Raw genomic sequence first — 23,217 nt, 5'->3', positions numbered from 1 at the left:
TGACCCTTTCTCCAGGTCTGTAGGGCAGACGTTCCTTTTATGGTGTTGCGAAGAGTGCGCTGATCCTCTTTATAGTTCATGTGAAACACGCCCTTATAAAAGAGAGTTGCGAAGAGTGCGCTGATCCTCTTTATAGTTCATGTGAAAAACGCCCTTATAAAAGAGAGTTGCGAAGAGTGCGCTGATCCTCTTTATAGTTCATGTGAAACACGCCCTTATAAAAGAGAGTTGCGAAGAGTGCGCTGATCCTCTTTATAGTTCATGTGAAACACGCCCTTATAAAAGAGAGTTGCGAAGAGTGCGCTGATCCTCTTTATAGTTCATGTGAAAAACGCCCTTATAAAAGAGAGTTGCGAAGAGTGCGCTGATCCTCTTTATAGTTCATGTGAAACACGCCCTTATAAAAGAGAGTTGCGAAGAGTGCGCTGATCCTCTTTATAGTTCATGTGAAACACGCCCTTATAAAAGAGAGTTGCGAAGAGTGCGCTGATCCTCTTTATAGTTCATGTGAAACACGCCCTTATAAAAGAGAGTTGAGAAGAGTGCGCTGATCCTCCTTATAGTTCATGTGAAACACGCCCTTATAAAAGAAAGTGATATCTTCAAGACTAAAAGGGTGAGGTTCCTGCTGGTACCATTTACCAATGGTTCATGGATGCATTTTGTGACTTCCCGGTTGGGATGCCTATTGTTAATTAAAACCTTGGCAACACGTTCTAATTCGGTGTGTGTCTTTCCAAGGAGAGAGAGAGAGAGAGAGAGAGAGAGAGAGAGAGAGAGAGAGAGAGAGAGAGTTCTCGTAATGAAGGCGCTGATTGCAGTGTATTTGCATCTCTCTGGACGCTCACTCTCAGCCTTCAGGAACATGCCCAGGTTCGTGGGTTTCGTAATTATTGTTATTATTATTATTATTATTGTGCTGAAAGTAGACGAACAAAGACATGAAAGTTTTTGAAATGAGCAGTCGTTGGGAAGGCCTCTGCATTTTTACTTTTTTAACCTGCTTACACAAAAAGTCGCATCACTTTTAGGCTGATGAATTTAAAGAAGCTTTATCAAATCCCATTTACCTTTATTCAGTTATTGGTGTCATTATTTGCTTGGCTTATTATGTACAACTAAATTTGATTATGTTTCTGTTTGTAATTTTACCATATTTTCTATTCTAACTTTGAGACTATCTCGAGAGGCAGTCTTGTAAATCTATCACATTATTATTATTATTATTATTATTATTATTATTATTATTATTATTATTATTATTATTATTATTATTATTATTTTGCTGACTTGGACAGATGCATCAGAATCTGTGATCTTTATGTTTTCTTCTCTTCATGACATGAAGCATATTTCCAAATGACACTTAGAAAGTATATTTACATTATATAAAGACCAAAGTTCCCCGTCTTTATATCTTCTTAGAGAAAGAATAAAAAAAATTACAAATGTCAAGAAATGTGCATTATATGAAAGATAAAAGTCGGGGTGGGCAAGTATATAACTGTGATTGGTCAACCCTTACACACAAATTTTGTTTTAGAAAATTTAAAGAAAAGACACGAAGAAGGATTTATCAACTTTCCTATTCCATGTGATCAATTTCTCGACTTGGTTAGAATCTGTGTTGATTGTACTATTTTCACTTTTAATGATGAATATTTCCAGCAAAAATCTGGTGTTTCTATGGGTTCACCACTGTCACCAGTTTTAGCTAACCTGTGCATGGAGTTCATAGAAGTTGAAATATTAAAGAGATGTAACCCAACTTGCAAGCCTGCTCTGTGGGTGAGATATGTAGACGACATATTTATTATTTTTTACGGCGATGACGTAGCTTTAGACTGCTTACTGAATACTGCCAACAACGTTGTCGATTCTATGAAATTTACAGTTGAGAGAGAGGTTGATGGCAAGATTTCTTTCTTAGATGTCTTAATTCATAGGGATGTAAACAGTAACTCTTTCAAATTTTCAGTTTTTAGAAAAGCTACTAACAAAGAGAATTATATTCATTATTTTTCCCACCACTCACAGCAAGTTAAAAGGAATGTTATCATTAGCTTTGTTTTAAGAGCACTCCGTATATGCGACCCCGTATTTCTAGATGAAGAACTCTCCCATGTCGTAGATACCTTTAGGTCCTTAAAATACCCGGGACATTTTATTTCTGACGCTATCAGCCGTGCTAAAAGGAGGTTTTATATAGGTCATGTTAATAAGGAAATAAATAACAAGAAACATGTATCATTACCCTTTGAAGAAGAAGTCTCAAGAGTGGGCGATTATATGAATAAATACCAAAAGGATATAAAACTTGTTTATACCTATAAAAACACCTTGGCTAAAGCCCTTACTAAGAATAATAACAGCACCAAGAGAAACAACGGTGTTTACAAGGTTCCCTGCCATGATTGCAATGGTTGTTACTATGGGGAGAGTGGTAGGGGACTGGATGTATGATTAAGGGAACATAGAAGGGCCTATGATCTTCATGCACAGGGGAGCGCTTTGATAGCTCATAGTTTTAATTTAGAAAACAAAATTAATTGGGGTGGTGCACGAACTATTTTTAAAAGTGACGATTCTCACGTGAGAAGATTAGTTGAAGGTGCCGCCATAAACATGGGAATATCGTTTGAAGATGATAAGTCATTTACTAATGAAGACCCTTTCATCAACTGGTTTATTGCCAAACACTACATTAAACATTTTAATTTCAAAACTGACGTTGACCGCGTGAACCCTGATGCTCTGCTTCCTCTTCCCATCTCTCTCCAGATAGCCGACGTCCCTGTGGATGGTTCCGACTATGGCACCTACGCAGCGCGGGCAGATGCAACATCGCAAGTACGAAGATCAAGGAGATTGGCGCAACTGCCTGTTGAATTTGGTATTACATAACACCCGAACCAGCACTTCCGTGATGGGCTGTTATCTTCTCGCCCCGCCCCCAATTTTTAAAAACTATTTCGTAAGAAAACTACCCTCACTCACTTTGCATTTTAACGTTAACACTGATGACGAACACCGTTCAGGTATTCGAAAGTCTTTCGTTCTTTTTACATAGTAATATATTTACTATATAATTATGGATTTTTATTACTCAGATTGCTTTTTCACGAAATTGTGAATCTATCAGCAATAATAATAATTATAACAATTATATAATATATTATTATTATTATTATTATTATTATTATTTATTTTATTTTTTTGCAAAAAAATAACATTCGTTTATAGAAATATATTTTGTTTCATAGACATCCTCACACCACTTAGGAACCGGCATTGCAGCCCTAGGAGTGCGAGCACCCGTGGTTAAGAACCACTGTTTTAAATAAAGATGAGTGTGATTGCTTAAGCATTTCTCATGTTATATCAAAATAACCAAATTCTCTGTATGGAATTACATATTTTACTCGTTTACTTACTTTCTCATAATTTATGTGACTTTATTTATTTACTCATTTTCAATCTTGCTGTCTGGATTCAGGGCTTGAACAGCTTTGCCAGATTCATGGAAAGGGTCTTAATTTTGTAACACTGGAAAAAGGAACTCGAGTACTATGTCACTAGAGTCCTAAATACCCTTCATAAAAAAAAATGTAGTTCAGTGCGTCTGTCAATAAATAAATTGCAATTTTAAATTTATTTTCAACATTTCTGACTTTGAATGTCTGTCAATTCCGACGGTGGGTTTTGGAATTCGATTCATAATATAACTGCAATAAAGCATTCAAGAAGATACTGCACGGTTTCACTCTCCCCAATATAAATCTTGCACTATAGGCCGGTAAAAGCCAATGAATCGATTGTTTTCATTGTTATGGCAGTGCACTGTAGTTCAGCTCTAGTTCACGTAGACCAGAATTTTTTCCCTTAAATAATTTTCCTAGTATGAATTTTTAAATGATAAAAAATCATTCTGCTAATGAGCATTATCATAACTGGTGAATAACATCACACTGGCGATTGATTGAAAAACCTGTAGGAATAGTAAGCTTCGCAGCAGAATAGAGGCGTTAGAAGGCATATTGGCATATCTTGTACGACAATTTTTTTTCTCCGCGGCTCGTTCTGGGATGAGACTTAAAACAGATCCCAAAAGTTCTGTTTGTAATGGCGCAAGTCTGCTGAACAGCAAGTATTAATTCCACTAAAGGCAATCTGAGAATAATACGTTTTATGGATCAATCTTCATAAGGAGGAGAGATACACTTACAAAAAAATAAGAGGTCTAACTGGAAAACTTATTTGCAGTCGAAGCAGAGATCAACGAAAAAGCTGCAAGCGTTAGGTTACACAGTGCCCTCTCATGAATTTATTGACGGCAGAAAATTATTCAATAAATGGGATTTGCTTAAAAGGTATTTCGTTAAATGCAGCAGCTAAACTTAAAAATAAATGTCCGTTCTACGGAGGTCTTTTAAACGATGCAGCTTATAAAATAGATATTTCTTTTGGAGCAGCTAAGTAATTTCTAAACGAATATCATTAGTTTAAGTTAAGCAAATGATCCCCCAGACAAGTAATTCCGGAAAACTCATTCCATGTAATCTATCGAAATCTGTATAAAGCGAGGTCTCTTCACCTTTAATTAAACCTGAGTAAGATATTACCTCTCTCTCTCAACCAAACGACGTCTGATTCAAGAGCTGGAATTTTACTTCTAAGGATTATCGAGAATGAAGATGTAAGGAAAAGATCAGGCAATTACGAAGTTCGTAAATTTCGATGGAGATGGATTGGATGGTTAAGGGATAGCTCCAGCCCCTGGATTGGTTGAGAACGTCATGGTTGGCGTAGTGACTTACACAAAGGCTGAAGAATAAAGGTTTGGGTTGTAGCAGTATCTAACGAGGGAAAGTCGAAGAGGAGCGGGTGAAAGAGAGACTACTGGAAATAGGAACAGAAAAAGAATGCTGGAGGGAAAATGAAGTAGACAGATAAGGGGCGAAGGAAAAAACTTAGCAGAACGTTGGCAAGGAAGTAAATAGGAGTTTCCATCGCAAGACACCTTAGCAGGGACAAGATTTTTCGCTGACGAAAATGAAGGAGAAAAAAGCGGAAACTGTAATTGTGAATTGCACCTCACTATACTTTTAAAAGGGATGAAAGTAAAGCATCATAAATGAAAGAGCTTAAACCTTGTTTCTAAACTTACATGGACTTGGTAATTTGCATTCCTTTTTTATTTAATCATTGTTTATGTTCCATATGGGTACATTTCACATATACAAAATATACTTCAACTACAAAACAATTTTCTACAAAATGAATATGTATATATATATATATATATATATATATATATATATATATATATATATATATATATATATATATATATATATATATTTATATATACACGTTTTTGTCATACACACACACGTTATATATATTTATATATATATATATATATATATATATATATATATATATATATATATATATATAATATGAAATATACTGAAAAATAAAGTCAGACTAATTACTGTAAATGGAATAATGGAGAGTTTCTAGACGATGTTCACTATGCTACTTAAACTAACTGTGAATTGTACTGAAAATAGATAATTCTCATTGCTCATAACGAAAAAGAAAAGAAATACAAATGCTCGGTGCATTATGGATTTTTTTTTTTTTATTTATTTATTAGAAAAACGTGTTTTATAGTTGAAATATTTTATGTACGTGAAATGTATCCATATGGAACATGAAATAAACATTTTTCAAATAATATATATATATATATATATATATATATATATATATATATATATATATATATATATATATATATATATATATATATATATATATATATATATATATATATATATATATATATATATATATATATATATATATATATATATATATATATATATATAATAAAAAGCAGGAAACAAAGGAAAAATGCACCCTTGGTTTGTAGGTATGGAGTTCTTAGTTAATCGGATACACATTGGGACAGATCTTTGGATGAAGTGCGATATAGTATCAATACTATGATGAATGACACAATTAAGATATCTCCAGCAGAAGCTTTGTATGGATACAAGTTGAAAGGACCTTTTGATTTGTTACCAGAGCGAGTTCAGGGTGATGTTACGGTCACTTCGTTGATAAATACAGCGAGAGAAAGATTTGCACGTATCAGTAAAGAACTTGAACTTAGTTCGCGTGCAATGGTAGAGAAAAGTAACGCGAAATCGAGGGAGTAAGCTTTTTCGATGGGTGATAGAGTGTTTGTTAAAGTGAATGTTCGGAATGATCTGAATTATAAATTAAGTCCGAAGTTCCACGGACCTTTTGAGATTGTAGAGATCAAAAGAGGGAATAGATTTGTAGTTAAAGATGTAAACACTGGAGTGACGAAATTGACCCATATTTCGAAGTTAAAGAAAGTTGGGATGTAATGGAACGTTTGTATATAGTTAGAGGGATAAATGGGTTGATGTTTGTGTATATATGATATTTTTTTAAATTTTTTTTTGTCTCTTGTTCATTTTAGATGTTGAAGTTCTTAATCATTTGTTTTCGAATGATTTTAGAAGTTGAGACATGGGCTAATTTCATACGAGATTTGACTCGTGTGTTAGTGTGTTATTGTGTTACGATGTGTTTTGTCATCTGACGCAATATGGGTGTTGTTTAGATTTTTTTTTGGGGGGGAGGTACTTAGTATATCGGACCGAACAAGTCTGATCTTTTTCTCGGGTTGGGAGATCGTGTTTGAGTATTTGGATTTTTTTTCCAGTTTCTTTTTTTTTTAAATAAAGGGAGCTGTATTGTGAGTAGTTATAGTTGTTATGATCATGGGAGCGATTGCCATTACGTCAATTGCTATTTTGTTGAGAATTAGTCAGGTGTTGCGAAATGTTTGCTAACCGGAGTAGAACTTTCATGTCTTTTACGAGATATGATACCTTTTAGTGTTTGGATAGGATTCTCGAGTATTTTTTTTCTGTTGGATAGAATTTTTTTTTGTGAGTGAGTTCCGTAGAGTTTGTTGTGTGCTTAATAGTGAGTTGACTGTGATTATTCTGAGATACAAACTTGGAATTAGTTCACATTGTGAGTGTTTACTTTTGCATTAGTGGTTCTGTTTGGTTCAGTAACATGAAACCTTTTTGTTATTAGACCTTTTTCGAGTGTTTTTGGGAGACTCAGTAGTGACATGGGATAGATTAGAAACCATGTTCATTTTGGGAGATCAATATCAAGGTTCGGGAGTTGATTATAAGACGAGTTGTACTTTAGTTAGAGAGAGGTGTGTGTGTGACAGTAGTAATTTCCAGTTGCGAGTTTTGTCTGTGGGTGGTTGTGAATTATTAGTTCATGGACAGACTCCGACAGAATGTGACTTTAGACAGTTCCTGCGAGATTACCACATCGAGTCCACCAGTACTCTTCCTGCCGCGTTCTGCAAAAAGTGCAGTTACAATGATGTGCCAGAGCAACAAGTCGAATTCATTCGTTCTTCAAGAGTCCAAACTGTTTGATTCATCCTGCAGAATCCTGTCTACGGACTTTCTCGTACATAGCCGTGCTGTATTCAACAGTTCTGAGAAGATAATTATGCGTCATACGCATAACGAGTGGAGGTACCTACAACCAAGGTGCCAATGACGGTTCCACCGTTGGAAGACATTGACGATTCCGTGATGTTCCAGTATCAGGAATATATTATGCCGACAATTTTAATTGTCTTAATAGCTGTTTTACTGATAATTCTTGTTGTGGGGGTAGTAAAGCTTATTCGTGTTTGTAAGATTACATGTAAAGGCTCTAAGAACTCAACCCCAGTGACTTTGGAAGTGCGTCATGAGAGCAGTCCTTAAAGCTGCAGTGCAGTAGACATTGCTAATTGAGCATAGCTCTATTCTGTTATGTTTATACATATGCTTTTGTTTTAGTTTGCCGTTAAGGAGAGCGAGACGCTCTTATGTGGTGGCCGAGCTATATTTCAGAAAATATGGCTGCTACAATTTTAAAGGACACATATATGCATTTCATAGCTTCAATGCTTTAAGATGTGATGGAAGAATTTATGGAGTCAGATGGAACTAGGTCGAGAGACTCGAGGTAAAATCTTTGTGTTCAACAAATAGTTTGATTCCTCAGCAATATTGCCGGTCAGGTGATCTTCCGAAGTGTTATGTATATTCGTGAGTACGTGCGTTAATTTGATCTAGATTATGCCAAAATCTGCCTAAAAGTGAGTTTGATCGTTCATTAACGTGATAGAACTGCAGTTGTCTCAGACGTAGCTTTGGAGAGGATCCAGGCTTTGAATCGGCAGATAAGGTAGAGTTTGAAATCTCTGTTTTTTTTATGGGAGGAAATTGAACTTGTGATTTTTTTACCATGATTTTCTAATCATTATGAACTTTTGAACTGGTGTGGGAGATTTAATATGAATATTCATACCTCTTTTATATTATTGTTTTGTCATGTTACGTTTGCCATATCTTGGTTTCCCAAAGAAGTGTATTCTTAATCATAATTGGGAAAGATAAAAGTTTGAGGAACAGAGGTTCTCAAATTTAGTTTATAGATGAAACACTCAGAAGAGGAGTAATTTGAGGTATGTCTGACCATTTATTTGGTCCAAGTAAGGGTTAATGTGGCAGTCAAAAGGAAGTAACAGGAGAGTCAGAGAAACTAGACTTAGATGTAATATTGTAAGATAAGAAAATGTGTCTTGAATGAAGTCTGGAACGGCCGACGTCCTCAGAAGATACAGTACCGATCAGGAATTGTGAAGAGAAACTGCAAAAACTTTTGAAAAGTTTAAAAGTGTTTGAAAGAGGAGATTAGTTTAAATGAGATCATGAATAAGATTGTGAGGGTGGCTGGAAACAACGAAGATGGAACAACAATAGTTGAAATAAATGGCAGAAGACTGGAAGCCGTTGCTCTGACAGGAATTCAAGCAACAAAGGGCAGTGGGCTGGGAGAGGAGTTGAACCACAGAATAGTCGATGCAAGCAAGGTAGAAGACTATTTGCACAATATTGGGAAGAGATGTAGAGACTCTATGGAATCCAAGGTGTGATTATATATATATATATATATATATATATATATATATATATATATATATATATATATATATATATATATATATATATATATATATATATATATATATATATGAATTGTTTGGCCAGTTCTCATTCATAGGAGTGAATTATGGTTGTTAAACTGAAATTACAGGGAAAACAGGGTTGAAGCTTTGGAGAGTAATGTCTTGCGTAATACATATTGCACAAGTTATAAGAATTTACGAGAACAACAGAATATCAATGAATAATAATAATAATAATAATAATAATAATGAATTCTTGGGTGCAAATCTTGGTATCTCGTTAAAAATATACCTAAAATCTGTAAGCTTTATGACATTGAGGACAGTAGTGCTCTCAAAGCTTCAGGATTTTCAGCGTATTTTGAACAATATACCAAGATTTGCACGTGAGGAAGGGGGTTAATTTTTTTATGTTTTTTTAAGAGCAGCCTTGTTCTTAATAATAATAATAATAATAATAATAATAATAATAATAATAATAATAATAATAATAATAATAATAATCACGTAAAATGTAGGACGAAATTTCACTAAGCATAGAATATCGGTAATCACAAACTTTTGTGAGAGTCTTAGAACTCCGTCCAATTATTGCGTCACTCTCCTCTTCGGTGATGGAAAAACAACCCTGAAATTGGGAAGGAAATAAAAGGGGATGACTTTTTCCTTGTTGATCCATTTCATTATAACACAAGGCACACATCAATTCAACAGCCATCGGAAAAGAAATACGAGTAGCTTTTTCAAAGCTCTTCCTATATTCTGCATTTTTTGACGAGATTTTTAATGAAAGTTCTTGTGAAAGTCAAAGTCAGAGGTATGGGGAGATCGTTAGGCCAGCGTCCAGTGTAAATGTTGGATGTAGGCGAAAGCAAAATGATGAAGGTTCTGAGATGACTTGGATGTGTAGCATACGTTCCGTGAGAAGATTTTAAAGCGTGGGAAATAAGAAGACAAATAGAGGTATATAATTTGGAGACGCGAGGAAAAATAGAGGAAGATCTAGAAAGTACTGGATTGACATAGAAGAATATCTAACGGAAGGTTTCACTATGGCTCCCTGGCAACTTGCTGTTACGAAATCAGACATACTTTTGAGCGTTAGGATCCCCAGGCACGATAATAAGACCTTAAGGTTCGTTCGCCACTGTTGTAGATGCATTTGGACTTCCCGAGTCATAATGATGGCACTACAGTTGTCAACAAGAACCCTTTGTAATATGATGATTTTTGACATAAGATGGAAACATACAGACGTGGCAACAATTCAGAAGCAGAAATACTTTGAAACTATGCACATAACTTTGTTCCCAAATAATGACTCTGAATTATGTTAATAAACAAAGTAACAATTAACAAATTGATGGGACACAAAATATGTTATCAAGAGAAATAGGCTATGAAGTGTTCTGTACTTCATTCCCACATTTTAAAAACAACTGCCGAATAAAGTTTAGACTGGTATAGCAAACTGTGTCCATAAGAAGTCGCACACTTTATAAGGAGTTCATATTTCCTCGATGTAATAGTCTACGCCAGGATAAATTCATTTTCTATTTGACAGTCTTTACGGTTCTCTGCCTTCCTGACAATGTGTGTTAAATAGCAAATGTGGATCAATCATATATCTGAAAAAGGAGTAAATACTCAGCAAGAAAATAACGATATGCCTCTTCATATTTATTCGATTCCAAATCGTTGTATTACGTAAGACATACCAGGTTAGTACGTAACACGAATTAGCAAAGTTGAATTGTTTGTTGATTAATTAGTAAAGCATACAAAATTAAACAAACAACGGTAACAACTACACCAGGCAGTATTTTGTTCATTCACTAACTGTAAAGTAAGGTTTTAGCCCGGAGGTTTAGAAATCCCTAGTGCATGAATGACAAGGTTTGCTAATGAAGACTTAACATTTATGGATAGTGATATGAAACTAAGAAACATGAATAAATTTACAGAACGACAAAGTTATTGTGAAACTATATTGATACGTCTAACGCGCTCACGCTGAGATCGCAACTTATTAGCATCCTGTATTACCCTAAAAAAGGAGTTAATCCCTTATCACTATCAGCATTCCTCATGTACATGATTCCAATTCTCTATGTACAGATTCTTATGCTAATTAATAGGGCTACCTGATTTGGTCGCGTGAGCTACCACAAAAGGAACTATTTTAAAATGAGGACTTTGTTATTTCAAAGGTATTGTTTTTAAATTTTCTTCGTTTTTTGACCCTTGAATACAAGAATTTAAGCAGCCATGTGAAAAATAGTAACATACATACTAAACATTGAAATATTCCTGGAATAACGATAAAATCATTCAATTCTCACTGCCCATAAACCAAGAACACATAAGGTCATTGTAATAAGTTCACCAGCCTCAGTTACTTCATCAGCCCTATTGCAGCTTCTTGTTTCTTAGGAAGTAATGTGCGAGTATTCCGACTCACTCAGAATAAGTATAGCATTTCAAATCGTCAGTGTTATCGTATAGCCTAAACGATCCGAAACGTACTGACCCGAATCGTAGCCTAAGTCTTATGCTATAACACCCACGTTACTTCGTTCGTATGCTAATTCAAATTATCATTATATCAATACATTGCGTTGTGTATATTAACTAAATTAATAACAAGAACTTACTATTGGCGCATTCAGTGTTCCTAGCTTGATGTACAGCCCAAACTCTATTTCATGACCCTCATCCACAGCACACCTCAGGAAATTCTCCTTACATTTAGATATGCACATCTCCTAAAGGAAGTTTCCCTAAATGTACTTGAAGATGAATAGGAATACTTAAGTGGACTCGTAGACACCGCTAATTATGGCTGCATTCTTGAGTCCCCACTAGCTCGAACCACACTGTTTCAAGGTTATGAAGAGACTGACTTCACGGCCATCTCTGACCGACACCAAACCTTCGACTCACCACCGGACAAACAATCAATACCGGTAGTTAAGCACTATTACACATATACTTACAATTGAAACAGCTAAAATAACGCCTTTCATTACTATACACAAACACAACAAAACCTAAAATCCTTTTTATACATAATAGACATTTCCACTTTACGTAAATTTAAAGAGAACATATAAAACTATACTACAACTTGCAGAAAAGTACAATCTCTCTTGTTGAAGTTTCGACATAATCCCCACAAGAAAAACTTATGCCTACATTATTTACAATAGTCCTGTTCTTATCAATGCCTTTCTGGCTTCTGCAGCTATTTAAGCAGTCCTCCTACTCGGGCGGGTGCTTGACTGAATGTCATCTGTCACAGGATTAGTTTCCCTTATCTCCTGCCACAGCTCTAAGGGGTATAACTTAATTACAGGTCTCATAAGCTGGCTATGTGCCATTCTTAGGGTAGCCACTCTTGGGACCTTGTCTCTCCCCATGTGTAACTTGATCACTTGGCCCAACTTCCACTTGCTCCTTGGCCCCTCATCATGAATGAGGACAACTTCCCCTATCATGACCCAAGAGCCATGCACTATTCCTACTCGATGGGTCTCTCTTAACGTTGTTAAATACTCCCTCTCCCATCTCTTCCACAAGTCATCACACAACTTGGATACATAGAGGAATCTTTTCTCGGGGAACTCTCTCCGTCCATAGGTAGGGTCACTGGAGATCTCTTCCCAATTTACTACTTCTCTTGGGAAGGACTTAATGGTTGGGGGTTAAAATTTCCAGCTGATTCAAATCCCCGGGCGTGTAACTTAATGGTCTGTCATTGATAATTCCTTCCAGCTCCACTAGCACATGGGCCAGTTCCTCAAAACTGAGCAAGGTTTGGCCTACGATCTTTTTTAGATATGACTTCAGAAGTCCTATCAGTCTTTCCCACATAGCACCAAACCTTGGTGATCTTGCTGGAATGAACTTCCAGTTACACTTTATATCTAACAGATGTTCTTTTACCCTGGGATAATCCGACATGGTCTTAAGGTATTCTGATGCCACTACAAACGTGGTGGCATCGTCACTCAACATGAGTGTTAGGAAACCTCTTCTGCTACAGAATTTTCTAAAACTCACGAGGAACGAGTCACAGGACTGGTTATCAACTAGCTCCATATATATGCCTCTGGTTATCGGGCACATAAATAGGATGATATAAGCCTTCTGAGGGCTTTGTTTTTTTTCCTTAACCCACAATGCACTGTTGTAATCCACGCCTGTGGTATTAAAAGGTTGCTTACATTGCACCCTGAACTCAGGTAATGGAGGAACTATATTGGGCCTATACGGTCTCCCCTGCGTTCTCCTACAAATAACACAATGGTGTATTATACTCTTAGTCAGCTGCCTTATCTGTGGGATCCAGAACTCCTGTCTGACACTCACCACAGTGGCATTTACACCCATATGAGCATTAGCATCATAATGTTCTTTAATAATTACCTGAGTAACATAGCAACTCTTCAGCAATAGTATGGAAAGCTTAACAGATTCGGGTAACTGTGCATGTTCTAGTCTGCCCTTGCACCTTATTACCCATCGTCCAGGTAAAGATTCAACTGGTGTACAAGAGCTAGTTTTTGTTTTCTTACCCCCTTCATCAAACTCTTGGAAATTTTCCCTTTGTATGATGGCAATGGTCTTATTCTTAGCCTCTTGGAGTTCTTCCAAGGTCAATTCACCATGCCTCTTCATACTGATTGAAACTCCTACAATTATTCAAAAATCATAGGATCCACGCTGTGGTCCTATAGACCTTTTTAACCTTGCTGAATCTCTCCCAATTCAGCAATTAAGTATTACCATTCAGGGTGTCCCCTACAGTATTGACCAAAATGTTCTCTTCCCTACTCTGTGTAAGTGATCCACCAACCCATGACCTATCTATTGGCCAATTTTTTAACCAAGGGGGTCCCTCCCACCAGAAAGAACTATCCAAGATCATTTCTGTCCTTTTCCCACTTGTCAACCAGTCACTGGGATTATCATCTGTAGGAACATAGGTAAAGACAGCCTCTGGAATTAGAGTTTATTTCCTGTACTCTATTTTTCACAAACAGAGGGAGAACACTTTTTGATGCTAGCCAACTTAGGGCGACTTTACTGTCCGACCAAACGAACAGTTCTAACAAGCTCATCCTTCTCAAGGGATTCTTTAATAAATTTAGCCATTCTTGCTGCTAGCAACAATGCCATCAACTCATGTTTTGGAACAGTTAATTCTTTTATGGGAGCTACTCTTGCCTTTGCCATCATTAAATAAGAGTTTTCATTCTTAACACTATAGGCCACACAACCATATGCTGACTCACTGGCATTGCAGAATATGTGTAAGGAGTCCCCCTTTCCTAGGCTAGTATTCCTGGGAAAAGAAATATCAAGACATTTTTCTAAGTCTTCGGATAACTCGATCCATTGGTTCTGTAATGGTTCTGGGAGTTATTCATCCCAATCCAGTTGTTGCTTCCACAAATTCTGCAGGTATATCTTTGCCCTAAAACTGCAGTAGAACTTTGAGTAGGTCAGCTATTACATGTGGTCCTGTCCACAAACAATCATTCAAGCTTAACCCACCTTTCCCCTGTCTAACTGAACAGTCAAATACTATTCTAATAGGGGTTGTTGCACTATCTTTTTTAACACCATGATGTGCCAAGAAATGACAGTCATCCATTTTAAAATATTCTACTCTCTCTATGAATCTTCTATCCTCCCAATCCTTCAGGATTTTCTGGTAGTGTTCTAGATACCGAGTGTCCTTCTGAAACTTGACACACTGTTGTTTTAGTCTGTTCAAAGCCAACCCAAAGTTGGAAGTTAATCTCCTTCTATTGCCTTTACAAGGCAATGCCACAACATACTGTTTGTCAATTTCAGAATATGTTATAGTACTCTCAAAGTTCTCTAATACTTTCCGTTCCTGTTCTGTTATTTCACTGCAGTCAGTACCTAAACAATCCAAACTCCATAAACTTTCGAGATCTTCCCTTGGACCCTTTAATTGAGTAGCCCCTTCAGCCATAATTTTGTCGTCGATTTCCACTGCCAGTTTTAAAATGGAAACATGAGTCTCCTTGGTGGGAGGAGAACTACATGTTCTGGTTACAACGTAACCAAATATACTTGGTAGCAATAATAAATTTTCAAATTTCCTAAACTCTGGGTGTAAAATGTTGTATATATTGTCAACCCCTATTAACAACTCAATAGGCGATTGTTTCTCCACGGGTAGATCAAAATCTATATCAGCCAGGCTGATTTTCGTTTTACATGACGACCTTAAGTCCTTCTTAACGCCAAATTTCTTTGTATATTCTGGTAGTTCATCGACCACTATACAATCCATATTTATTAATCTACCCCGATGAGGTACAGTGATGTTCACCATTTCATATTCCTTAACTGGTGTAGAAGTTAAGTAACCTTTCGATGGTATGTTTTCAACTCCATTGCTTTTATAGTGGAGTCCCCTCAAGAGCAGATTTCTTTATAAATGATCTCTCAGCACAGGTATCTGTAGGCAAGATCGACTTCCCAGTCATCTTATTTCCTTGTCCGCAATTCGTCAAAGAATGTGTTCCAACTTGTACCCCACCTACCTTAGATTTATTTGGCTGGTTTCTATTGCATATAGCACTATGACGTCTAACAGTGCAACCGTTATTACAGCCTTGCCTGTGATAGTCGGAACTGAAGTGTTTATTGGATGCACATATAAAACACAAACCCAGAGTTCCGAGTCATTCTATCTTTCCTCCTCTGGTTGCATAGGATTTACAATGTGTCCATATGTGGTTGCTTCCGCAAAGTGCACATCCTTTAACCTGGTTTACCTTGGCTTTGTTTGTACTTTCTTTAGGCCTTACCTATCTTGTTTTTGGTTTCACAGATTGCCGTTGTTCTGCTGCGAAAGCAGATACCGTTGTCAATGTATTAGCCTTTGATGTTTCAGTCTGTGGAAAGGTGCTCAAATTGTGTATTTCTTCTTCAAGATATTTTTTAAAAGTGTCAAATTTCAACCAATCTTCTCCACACCTTCGTTTTATTATTTCACTCTCACTACTTGGTAGTTTAGTGTAGAACAAGGATGGTATATAATTCACTCAATTCCAGTCTTTCACTCTCCAATGATCTTATGTAGCATTCGAATCGCGCTTTAAACCCTTGTAGCGATTCTGCATCAGCCTTGGGAGTCTCGGTTTGGAAGTAGTTTTCTAACTAAACACAACTTGATTTCGTCTTTTCTGCCATAGGTCTCTTTTAACAAGTTCAATGGTTGTAAATATTTATCACCTTCTAATTAAAAACCAGATATCAGTTCCAAAGCTTCACCTTCAAATAGGCCCTTCAGATAAAAAAAAACTTATTTATATTCTCAAAATCAGTACGTTGGTGTACTGATACTTCACAAAGTTCCCAAAATAAATTCCATTCTGTTACATCACCATCGAAGTGTTTGAGTTCTAGTTTGGGTTACTCATGATGGAGGAATTTAGTCTATGAATTTCAGTGCCTACCTTTAGGCTATGGTCAGGTTGTCCTACAGGATTCAATATTTCATTATCCAGTTCTTGGATTTTCTTCAAATATTTCTTCAAGGAATCTCTCAGTGAAGAAATACTATTGATATCACCTGCATCAAAGTGGTTTCAACCCTTTTTGACCAGTTAGTTATCACAGACTTAAAACACCCTCTTCTCCTTTTCAATTCTCCTAGGTCAGACATCTTAGCCTATGATTTACCAACACCAAATACACAAGTTCTTAATTACTAAAAGTGTGGAAACTGCCAGCTCCAAAAAGATATACATATCGTGTTAGCAAATATAATATTTGAAAGTTGGCCACATTTCTTCAAATCAATCAATGGTAGATCACTACTGGTTATATTATATATATGTGCCCTTGACTACACACACACATATATAACGCACAACAGGGTTTTATTCCAAATTAAATCTCACTTAAGTATCTTATCCATTTCAGGCTAGGCTAACACACAACATTCTACAATGGCCGCCACCATCAGCCAGTCACATCTCTATCTTTATCGCCTAATATCAAAACGATCCTCAAAATTTCATAAACATCAACAATACAGATCACTGTTATAACAACCAATCACTGATATCCTGGTCACGGCACCACTTTATTCCGACTCACTCAGAATAAGTGAGTGTTATTGTATAGCCTAAATGATCCGAAACGTACTGACCTAAATCGTAGTCTAAGTCTCATGCTACGACACCCAGGTTACTTCGTTCCTATGCTGATTCAAATTATGATTATATCTAATATTGCGTTGTGTTTATTAACTAAACTAATAACACGAACTTACTATTGGCGCAGTCAGTGTTCCTAGCTTGATGTACAGTGAGCACAATCTCTATTTCACGACCCTCATCCAAGGCACACGTCAAGAAATTCTCCTTACATTTAGATATGCATATCTCCTAAAGGAAGTTTCCCTAAATGTACTTTAAGATGAATAGGAATACTTAAGTGGATTTGTAAACACCGCTAACTATGGCTGCATTCTTGAGTCCCCACTAGCTCGAACCACACTATTTCAAGGTTATGAAGAGACTGACCTCACGGCCGTCTCTGACCGACACCAAACCTTCGACTCACCACCGGACAAACAATCAATACCGGTAGTTAAGCACTATTACACGTATACTTACAATTGAAACCGCTAAAACAACGCCTTTTCATTACTAAACACAAATACAACAAAACCTAATATCCTTCTTCTACATAATATGCATTTCCACTTTACGTAAATTTAAAGAGAATATTTAAAACTATACTACAACTTGCAGAAAAGTATAATCTCTCTTGTCGAAGTTTCGACAGCAAGAACAAGAACTGTGGAGTTGACTGGATTTAACCAAGTTGTTATTCTAACACTTTCTTGAAACAGATGTGAAATATAGGAGCATGGAACTTTGATTTGCTGTTGGGGTTTATCCCATTCTGGACGCTTATGGCCCTAATGATATTTTGTATCGTTCCATTTAGCTTTCTCATCGTGGTGAGGTGTTGGTTATGGAGTTATATGAAGCTGAATATTGATCTAGATTGTAGTACATTAACAAATTGAAACCAGTGAACAATAAAAAGTCAGAATGTCTAGCTGAAGTAAGCTGAAATTTTCAATGGATGATTCAAAGGAAAGGTCTATAAAGCAGCAGTCTAGATCCCCATACCTGTGACTTGTACTGAGAGGTTAGAGTTCAAATCCTCAGTGCCAGTGAGTCGGTGTAGAAAAGGAGTTTCCCAACGTCCTTTTGCTAATATTTCTTTCGCTCTTATTAAGGAAGACTATTGTAATTATTCCTTGTTAAAAAAAGTTACTTATTAAAACTTGTTTAGGCCACTATAAAGAACATAGCCCTTCTTTGGCTGAGTTGGTTGAGCTTCAGACTGTCGCTCGATGGGTCGGAGTTCAATTCACGCGGCCGGCTGATGAAGAGTTAGAGGAATTTATTTCTGGTGATAGAAATTCATTTCTCGCTATACTGTGGTTCGAATTCCACTATAAGCTGTAGGTCCCGTTGCTAAGTAACCAATTGGTTCTTAGCCACGTAAAATAAGTCTAATCCTTCGGGCCAGCCCTAGGAGAGCTGTTAATCAGCTCAGTGGTCTGGTAAAACTAAGGTATACTTAACTATAAAGAACATGACAGATAAAAATGATAAGATAAAACTGAACTATACAAAGAATTTTGTGTAATAGTATATCAGTTATTAGATATATACGACAACAAAACTTAAACCTTATCAATACCTAGAATTTAGAAGTAATTTCATCACTTCAGAGGCCCTGTGCATTAAATACCATTTGAAATATTTATTCTGAGATATTCTAAATGAATTATCGATGGAATATGACGTACCCATTTTTTACCCCGCAGTAATATATATCTGTTACCAGAAATATACTTGCGCTCACAGAAAAATAACCCTTTTCAACAATCATCAAATTGTTTAGTCCACATCAGCCATGCTCGATGTCCTCTCTCGAGGACATCAGGTGCAATTCAGTGGAATGTGCAATATCTACGGATCTCTCTTGCCTCGAGGAGCATTGCTGAATCTGAATGACGCCAAGGACAGGCAAATGCCCTCGAACTGATTGGTTTATTGAAAGTCAGGCACGTGGCAATCAGTATCAGAATGCAGCAAGGAATAGCTGCCTTCTGTGCTACAACAGTATTCGTGCAAGAGATGGATTCATAAAATTTATCCAAACAGAGCATCTCAATCCAGATGCAGCTATCGCTCGGAAGTCGAATTTCAGGAACAGAAGGACAAAGCGATGTCGGGTTCGCTATTAATAGTTATTAGATCTTGAGTATGCATTTCAAGGAGCTGGAATGACGAGAGAGAGAGAGAGAGAGAGAGAGAGAGAGAGAGAGAGAGAGAGAGAGAGAGAGAGAAGAAGAAGAAGAAGAAAAGGAGAAGAGAAAATCACTGATTGATGCATTCTTGGTCACGGTCATCGAACTCTGATGCTAAAACATACTATTCACTTACAGTAGTAGTAAAATATGAATTGAAGATTCGCCCTGAATATCAAACTTACATTGCATTTGATAATGCAAAAAATTAAGCCAATTATTGTACGTGAGAATCTTATTCCTAAATTAACATTCCTTCTCTTTTAGTGTATTTAGATAAGCAAGAAAAATTAGCAAAGCTTCGAACGGTAAAAGACGACGTCCCCTGTATGTCGATTTGTGTTAGCTTTGCAATTGGTTTCACTAATCCCAGAAAAGGACAGAGAAGCGGGTGTCAGAATGCATAACACGCTTTGGTAGTTTTAAAGTCACAGGTGATCAATGAGAATATTTGCAAGTAAAAAAAAAATGAGACAATGTCGATGAACTTTATACCTATTGATATTTGGATAAAAATATACATGGGTTTATTTTAAATATGATGAATAAGGTGATACTTTTAGTCGTACAATTTCCAGCATCTGCTAGAGATTTAATCTGATTTCATTCTTTTTTGTAATTTGCTTACTTCATTACTACTCTCTCTCTCTCTCTCTCTCTCTTGATATACCGTCTATACAATTTTTGCCATGTAGATAATATGTTGTGATGGAATAAACAGACCAATAGAAGGCATTATTAAAATGTATAATAAAATCAGCATCTCAAAGACACACTAACGAAACCCTAATAAATCAAACGGTAAAAGCTCCATATCAATAAGACAATGTCAATTTTCAAACTCCCAGGATTCTCTCGGCTTAGATCACCAAGAATAAATTGCTAACTCTAACTTTCTACTTCACTATCTCCTGTCAGTCAGTGTAGGTTATTACATAAAGTATCTTGTGTATGAGTAAGATGTTCAAGGGAAGAGGTTAATATATTTTTACCCCAAATTCTGAGGAGTAGTTTTAGATATCTTATTCTTGATCTACTGCCACTCGAAAAGGAGCTGCAGCACTCAGTGCATACCACAGATTCATAATCTACATTATAAATCTATTTTATGCTTCATGGCGATTCTTTTATTGTTTCCTTTTATTAACTGAAAGTACTGTATATATCATGGATACTGTGTTATAGTTTAATCCCTCTGCGAATCATTCACCACGATATCGTATGGGTTTGGCCAATGGCCACTGATGTCAAGGAGAAAATAGTTAGTTCACAGATTTGTGAGGTGGCATGAATTTCTTTTATATTTCAAAAGAAAATATACGGATTTTGCTGAAGAATCGTCTGACCACATCTATTACTGAACACGTACAAAAGCTCCTGCAAGATTGAAATTTAAGATCTTTCCTAGGTAGTGACTCCCAAGGGTTTTCGGGGGTCCTTCTCTAGGACTAATATTTTCTTGGGGGGCATTACGATATTTTCAGTCTTTTGTTTATGTTTATACGGTAATCCCCAAACAGGCCGCAAAGGTGGATACATACCGGGTTAAAACCCTTGGGGGTCACTATCCAGGAAAGATCCAAATTTTCTGTCAATGAAAATGCTTAGTAGTTCTTCCTTCTAGGGATTCAGTGTTCAGGCTGCGCAGCCCCTGCATGAGGTATTCCTTGAAGAACAAATGCAGAAATTTCTGATTACACCCAACTCTGCACATGTCTGCAAAACAGACTAGTTATCAAGTACCAAAGCGCTATTCGTTAGATATTGGATGGAATTCTGTTAAAATGCGGTCTCGTAACGTTTCACTAATACAGGCTAACAAAGGCTTTGTGGCCTGTAAGCCCGACATGAAAAGGGGTGTCTTGTGAGTAGCAGACAACCAAGCGATTTTCTTGTTACTTCAAAGCATAAAAGTGTTATGTTCTCTATGCTGGTGATGAGTATTGCAAGAGCGGCACAAATGCAATCACCGCTGTCCACCTAAGAGTCTTCACTACCTCAGGTTGGTTTTGATATACCATGATCTGATCTGTTATACGATATTGTCCAGATCTGTAGTTATGACATACGGATTATCTAACGAACATCTTTGAAAGTAATGCAAGTGGTACCGAAGGACCTTCTTGCTCCTCTTGTTAATATTGAACTGCCTTAAAATGAACAATGCCAATTGATATTCTTGGAAAAAATGCCCCATTTTGTCTGCATTCATGCTATCACCAAATACCTGCTGAGTCTGTAAAGCACCTACTGCTGCTTTACTACATTCAGAAACAGTTCCTCTTCGAGCCAATTGTAAGTAATAGGTACCTATTGTTGATGGAATGCCCATCCACAAATTTGTGCTTCTCCCAGAGTAAGAATTGGCACTAAAGAGTATTTTGAATTTTTATCTAAGGTGGAATGTTATGCGCGCTTTCAGTCAATAACTCATATGATTAAAAATCATCGTGCCCTTGGAATATATATTGAGTAATTTATTTTCGTCTGAAATCACTGCCAATTTTTTTTAATGGTGGTGATTTTTTTATTTTGCAGATTTTTCTAGTATCATTGCTATAGTTCTTTAGGATTTCTGGCAGCTTTTTATGATTCTATAGCAAGCTTTTTATATTAGTGTGAGCTGGATCAGTGTATTAAAAAGTGTTGTGCGTGTTTCGTAGTTTTCACCAGTCGACATTTTGTTCAGTGAAGTGAAGCAAAAATGCAAGTTCTTGATTAGCAATACACCCTTATCATTGTTTTCAGCTACGAAGATGGTTTTTGCATGATGTACTCTTGCAATGCACATATTTTAAGCATTGTCTCGTTATTGTGTTATCGTGCCATAAAACATTTCTAATCAAAATCTGAAACTTCTGAGTTAAATTAATCCCAAAATTATGTTACTAAGAAGTACCTGTGGCATTGGTAATGTTGCTGAACTTCTCTGCAGTGATGATGGACCATATCATCGTCGTCAAAACAACGAAAGATTTTCACTCATTTGTATATATACCCATAGGCCAATCGTCATTTATTACAACACTCACTATCAAATGCATTCTGTATGTAAATGTCAAAATGTCAGTTCGGTTGATGAAAAATCTTGAAACATGAATATTCAAGTTTTCATTATGCAGAACAATGCTGCTATGGTTAAGTTAATAATGAACTATTTACCTGAGTATATAAAATTTCCCAAAACCTGTCACTTTACGGCGTAGACTAATTGCCTCAGGAGAGTTTGCTGTCTAGTACCATTCAAATATCTTTTATAAGTGATAATTGACTGAAACTATAACGAGGTTTCTAAGCAAGGTGGAGAATAAGCACGAGACTTCATTTAGAAAATAGTTTTGATATCACGAAGGAGAATGAGGATGCAGACAATCATTTCATTTATTCCGCTAATGACCGCAAAAATTTATTTAATTCAACTTGCTTCTGTCATGCTTAGGTAATGCCAAAAATTATTTATCTCAAATTTGCCCTTTAGAAAGGTCTGTACAATATATTTGGTATCGAAAACCACAGTGAACATGAATCTTTGAAGAGTTGCTAAATGAAGAAGGGGCAAAACCAGTTGATGCATGAGTGGAATTGATAACCTACAATTTAAGAAGGACATTAACAGAGTTGACGAGATTAAGTAAGATGCTGTGATATGAGCATGACAACCTAATTACGGGGCTCGGATTAATGTTTACGTTATAAACTGATGAGAGAAGAGGTGATCATTCCCAACAAG

The 23,217-nt window shown here is 36.4% G+C and overlaps 1 protein-coding gene across 1 annotated transcript; it reads right to left on the bottom strand.

Annotated features, from left to right (window-relative positions):
* Window positions 1–12,790: 12,790 nt before the first annotated feature.
* On the bottom strand, window positions 12,791–13,780 carry LOC136829696 (uncharacterized). The gene has a single exon (XM_067088493.1). The coding sequence runs from the start codon at window positions 13,778–13,780 to the stop codon at window positions 12,791–12,793; it is 990 nt and encodes a 329-aa protein (XP_066944594.1).
* Between the last annotated feature and the right edge of the window lie 9,437 nt (window positions 13,781–23,217).

Source organism: Macrobrachium rosenbergii, chromosome 45, assembly GCF_040412425.1.
Source record: "Macrobrachium rosenbergii isolate ZJJX-2024 chromosome 45, ASM4041242v1, whole genome shotgun sequence".
Taxonomy (NCBI): Eukaryota; Metazoa; Arthropoda; class Malacostraca; order Decapoda; family Palaemonidae; genus Macrobrachium; species Macrobrachium rosenbergii.
This window is presented reverse-complemented; position numbering and strand designations above follow the sequence as displayed.